Source organism: Andrographis paniculata, unplaced genomic scaffold (genome assembly GCF_009805555.1).
Source record: "Andrographis paniculata isolate CXL003 unplaced genomic scaffold, ASM980555v1 Contig45END, whole genome shotgun sequence".
NCBI lineage: Eukaryota > Viridiplantae > Streptophyta > Magnoliopsida > Lamiales > Acanthaceae > Andrographis > Andrographis paniculata.
In genome coordinates this window covers 1,309,389-1,314,409 of record NW_026137579.1, presented here as the reverse complement: position 1 = coordinate 1,314,409, position 5,021 = coordinate 1,309,389, and the positions used below count along the sequence as shown (strand labels likewise).

Below are 5,021 nucleotides of genomic sequence, written 5' to 3'. Positions count from 1 at the left end.
GATTGTCTCCCTATTTCAGTTTATTGAATTTATTACATGTTCATTTATATACTTATGAGGTGATTTATGATTCGAATCTTTTGCTGAAGTTGCTCAGCATGTTTTAGATTTATATATTAGTCAATATTATTTATTTATTCGTGTGTCTGTTCAGTAATTCTGCTCTGTTTTTATGATTCATATAATTCAGCATTATTTGTAATGATTCATCAATTTATTAGATTTTTTATATTGTTTAAAACTGAAATTATTTTATAAAGTCTGCATCACAACTCGCATGATCCAACTCTTCGTATAATAATTTAATTCATTAATTGTATGGCTAAAACTAGACTTTTACTCACGTGGTTTATGTTACTCGTTTATTTTCATTACATAATGCCTAATATTGGTGCATATTATTTTGATTGAGGAATAATTGGTAAACTTAATAACAAAAGTAAATTTACGCTGAAGATAAAAATGTAGATAGATATATAAAGAAAACTGTGCAAAGAAAGATGGTGGAATGACATTTTGCTTTCATATTTCACCGAAATAGTTATGTATTTGTTTGGATTCTTGATTCCTATGTATAAATGTGAATAGAAGTATTTGTCATCAATCGATGCCCACCTTAAACCTTTTATACATTTGAGGGGACAAGTAGAGGGGTATATAAAAGCAACAAATTTTAAAATGTTGCAAATTAAGAAACCATCTTAAGTGGCAAAGCTTTTTTCTTAGCTTTCAAACAATAACTACCTTTTACATTTATAATTGAGAAGGTGGTTTATATTTATCCCTTTGGTTCTGCATATGTTTATAAAAAATTAAATAATAATAATTATAATAACAAATATCTGAGCGTTCATATGGGTTCAATTACGCTATATACAATATATAACTAACAAAAAAAAAAGAAAGAAATTTCAGAGGGCAAGCCAAAATTCAGCTTCATTTCTTGATCAAATTGACATTTTTAAATGGAACAAAGTGCCATAGTCTCCTCCAAAGATTTAAAAAAAATACATAAATTCTAGAAACAAGAAAGAAGGGGGAAGAGAACCATAAACAGCGTTTCAAAGCTTCCGTCTCTGACAACGAAAGATTGTCCCAATCAAATAAAAAAGAAAAAAAAACAAATTGGTCCCCAAATCATTTTCAGACAATTCCAGGCCACATCTGCTTTGCCGGCGAGGAAGGAAAGAAGGGATCGATCCAGTCAAACTGCGGATGATCATTACATACAGTTACAGACACAACGGACACGACGACTGCCATGGAAAAATATCGAACCAAATATATGGCTCCTTCTCCTGCCCTCTACTTCTTCCTCACCTGCTCATCACTTCTGCTGCTCTCCCATTCTCAGAACACTCTCCTCCTCGACGATGGCAGCTTCATCTCATCCCCCGGCAGGACTTTCCAGATGGGTTTCTTCAGCCCCGCCGGCTCCCAGAAACGCTTCTTCGGCATATGGTACAGCATCATTTCCTCCGGCACCGTCGTCTGGGTCGCCAACAGGGATTCCCCGCTCGACACCACTTCCGGCGCTCTCCAGCTTTCCCCCCATGGAAATCTCCAACTCCTCAATTCCACAAACGGCACCTCCGTCTGGTCTTCCAGCATCGCCAGGGCCGCCGCCGGAGTTCCGGCGGCGGCGCTTCTCGAATCAGGCAACCTGGTGGTCAAAGATTCCAATGGCGACTACATCTGGCAGAGCTTCGATTACCCCTCCGACACCGCCCTGCCGGGGATGAAAATGGGGAAGAATTTTCCGGCGGGACTCGACAGAGTCCTGACGTCGTGGAAATCCACCGGCGACCCCGCCGCCGGGAGCTACTCTTTCCTAATGGACTCTCACGGCTTCCCTCAGCTCTTCCTGACAGGCGGCGGCGGCGCCGAAATATTCCGGTCAGGGCCCTGGAACGGCGAGAGGTTCAGCGGCGCGTCGGGGCTGAAGCCTAATCCAATCTACACCTTCGACTTCAAGTTCGATCAGGACGAGGTTTACTACATTTTCAACCTCGTGAATGCATCAGTTTTCTCCCGCCTGGTTCTGAGTCCCATCGGCATTCTGCGGCGCTTCACTTGGAACTACAAGCAGCAGGAATGGACTACTCTGATCAACGCCCCGGCCGATAATTGCGACTACTACGGCCTCTGCCACGGCAACGGCATCTGCGACATAGGTAAGAATCCCGTCTGCAGTTGCTTGGAAAGGTTCAAGCCAAAGGACCCGAGCGATTGGGCCGCCGCAGACTGGTCGAGCGGCTGCGTCCGGAAAGCGCCGCTGAATTGCAAGAGCGACGGTTTCGTTAAGTACACCGGCGTGAAGCTTCCTGACACGAGGAACTCTTGGTACAACAAGAATATAGATCTTAAGGAATGCAGGGAAATGTGCGCAAGAAACTGCAATTGCACGGCGTATTCGAATTTGGACATTCGAGGGAAGGGGAGCGGCTGTCTGCTCTGGTTCGAGGATCTTATGGATATGAGAAGTTTCGGGGAGAACGGACAGGATATCTACGTAAGATTGGCTTCGTCCGAGCTAGGTGTGCCTCGAATTCGAGTGAATTAGATGATCTTCGTGAGGTTAACTAACTTCTCTGAATCTTGCAGCGTCGTCGGGGCGAAGAATGACGGTGCTACGAGTGTGTCTATCGTTGCTCGGCGTGATTTTTGTCTCCGGCCTTGTCGTGGCGTTGTTCATGTGGAAAAAAAGGCGCGCGAAGACGAAGATGGTACAAGGGCCACAAGAGGTAACTCAGGAAGGTAAAAGATACAGCATTTCCATGGCTGCCGCGTAATAGGCGCAAAATGTTCGTGTTTTACACCATTGAATGTAATGATTTGAGCGTGTTCCAGGAACGTCAGGGAGCAATTCAGGGCATCCGCGCGGCGACGAAGGCGAGAAAGAAGATATGGAGCTGCCACAGATTGAGTTATCCTCTGTTCTCGAGGCTACCGATCACTTTTCATCGCAGAACAAGATTGGAGAAGGCGGATTCGGGCCTGTTTACAAGGTTTGACCATATCAATCCATCGTATGATCATCGATGTTTTGTTGGGGCGTCTCATTTTTTTGCTCGATGCGTTTAGGGCATGCTGCGAGGGCGGGAGATCGCTGTCAAGAGGCTATCGAAGCAATCGACGCAAGGGCTAGATGAGTTCAAGAATGAAGTGATCTTGATCGCCAAGTTACAGCATCGAAACCTCGTTAAGCTCCTTGGATGCTGCATCGAAGACGGGGAGAAGATGCTGATCTACGAGTACATGCCGAATAACAGCTTGGACACTTTCATATTCGGTTAGTTTTGTCTAAGTTATCGAAACATTTTTAGATCGGATAAGTACTAAAATTGCGAAAACTCGGCAGATGAAAGCCAGAGGAAATCGCTCGATTGGCCTATCCGATTTCGAATCATCAACGGCATTGCTCGGGGGTTACTGTATCTTCATCAGGACTCCAGGCTGAGAATCATCCACAGAGACCTAAAACCGAGCAATATTCTGCTCGACGATGTGATGAACCCGAAAATCTCGGACTTCGGCATGGCGAGAAGCTTTGGAGGGAACGAGAGCGAGGCCAACACGAGAAGAGTCGTCGGTACATAGTAAGAGAATCATGCATAATCCAGTATCTGTCCAGCAAAAAAAATCGATCGTACGCGTTTACGACGTTTAACCTTTTCGCGCAGTGGCTACATGTCGCCGGAATATGCAGTCGACGGCCACTTCTCGGTGAAGTCAGATGTGTTCAGCTTTGGAGTTTTGGTTTTGGAGATTGTCGCCGGGATGAGAAACCGAGGATTCTTCCACGCCGATCACCATCATAATCTCGTCGGTCATGTAAGTGCTCTTTCGCCCTCATTCATGAACCGAGTGTATTGTATCGTATCGTATCGTATCGTATTTTGTATCGTGTAGGCGTGGATATTGCACAACGAAGGCCGGCCGTTGGATTTGATCGATCCGTGTTTGAGCACGGAGTCGAGCCAATTGTCGGAGATAATGAGATCGATCCACACGGGGCTATTGTGCACTCAAAAGTCACCGGAAGAGCGGCCGAGCATGTCGAACGTGGTTCTGATGCTCGGGAGCGGAGGGCCGTTGCCGAGCCCGAAAGAGCCGGGTTTTTTCACAGAGAGGAATGTTTTGCATGGGGCGGAGTCGTGGTCGAGCAAGCCGACGGAGAGCTCCGGCAATGAACTCAGCATCTCAATAATGGAACCACGGTAGCATCGGGTCGGGGTCGAAGTGTAGTAGTTATTAGCAATGGAAGGTCGTTCATATTTGGTAGCTTTCATGGCTTGATCCTTTTCACCTTTACACACACTATATTAATATCATATCACATATTCTTTTTCATGCAAACACATGAACCTACTTCATTCGTCCCCTTTTTTTTTTTCGTTGTTAATGTTAAAATTTAGAATGTAGCATAACTTTTGCATTTTTTTTTTTTTTTAAACTCTTTAGTCCTTTTAAATAAATTATAAAAAAAAAATAATTTAGGTGACAGAAAAATTATTTTAAAAAATATCAAAAGTATATATTACCTAAAAGATCTTATCAAGACTAAAAACTACCAAATAAATCGGAATAAAAAGAGTATGGCAATGAATTGGGTTTTTATGTCCCGTAAGATCATAGATTATAGGTTTGAGAATTAACTAATAAAAATAAATCTTACATCTTAAAATTAACCTCAAATTTTAAATTGAAACTTAACACGACTTTTCAATCTTGCAAAGATATTTGTCATTTAGTGTGGAGTGGACATGAGTTCAAACTCTCTTATATCTCTGGATTAGAGCATAGATAAGTAAATAAAATTGTTTGATAAATTATTTATAAACAATCAAAAAAGAAAATAAGTATTATTATTGGGTTGTGACATATAGGCCCAATTAACATGTACGAAGCCTTAGCCCATTAAGATTAATGGAAACCCATTTAAGCGTCTGTCTTTGGGTTTGCTTTCACTTTACTTAATTTTAAATACTCTTTCAAATTAACTCCAAAATATTTTTTTT

At 42.6% G+C, this 5,021-nt stretch overlaps 1 protein-coding gene across 1 annotated transcript; it reads left to right on the top strand.

The window, feature by feature from the left end:
- The first annotated feature begins 1,119 nt into the window (after positions 1 to 1,119).
- On the top strand, positions 1,120 to 4,377 carry LOC127252259 (G-type lectin S-receptor-like serine/threonine-protein kinase At4g27290). Its single transcript, XM_051276379.1, has 7 exons — positions 1,120 to 2,537; positions 2,605 to 2,757; positions 2,851 to 3,008; positions 3,085 to 3,292; positions 3,362 to 3,599; positions 3,684 to 3,834; positions 3,913 to 4,377. The coding sequence occupies exons 1-7, from the start codon at positions 1,262 to 1,264 to the stop codon at positions 4,222 to 4,224; spliced, it is 2,496 nt and encodes an 831-aa protein (XP_051132336.1). The 5' UTR covers positions 1,120 to 1,261; the 3' UTR covers positions 4,225 to 4,377.
- Positions 4,378 to 5,021: the final 644 nt, after the last annotated feature.

What these genes read in the sequence shown, in the direction of transcription:
- LOC127252259 (XM_051276379.1), top strand. Translation starts at nt 1,262, where the DNA reads ATGGAAAAATATCGAACCAAATATATGGCTCCTTCTCCTGCCCTCTAC. An exon ending in AGAAGAGTCGTCGGTACATA is followed by an intron (nt 3,600 to 3,683) that starts GTAAGAGAATCA and finishes CTTTTCGCGCAG; the next exon opens with TGGCTACATGTCGCCGGAAT. An exon ending in ATCATAATCTCGTCGGTCAT is followed by an intron (nt 3,835 to 3,912) that starts GTAAGTGCTCTT and finishes TGTATCGTGTAG; the next exon opens with GCGTGGATATTGCACAACGA.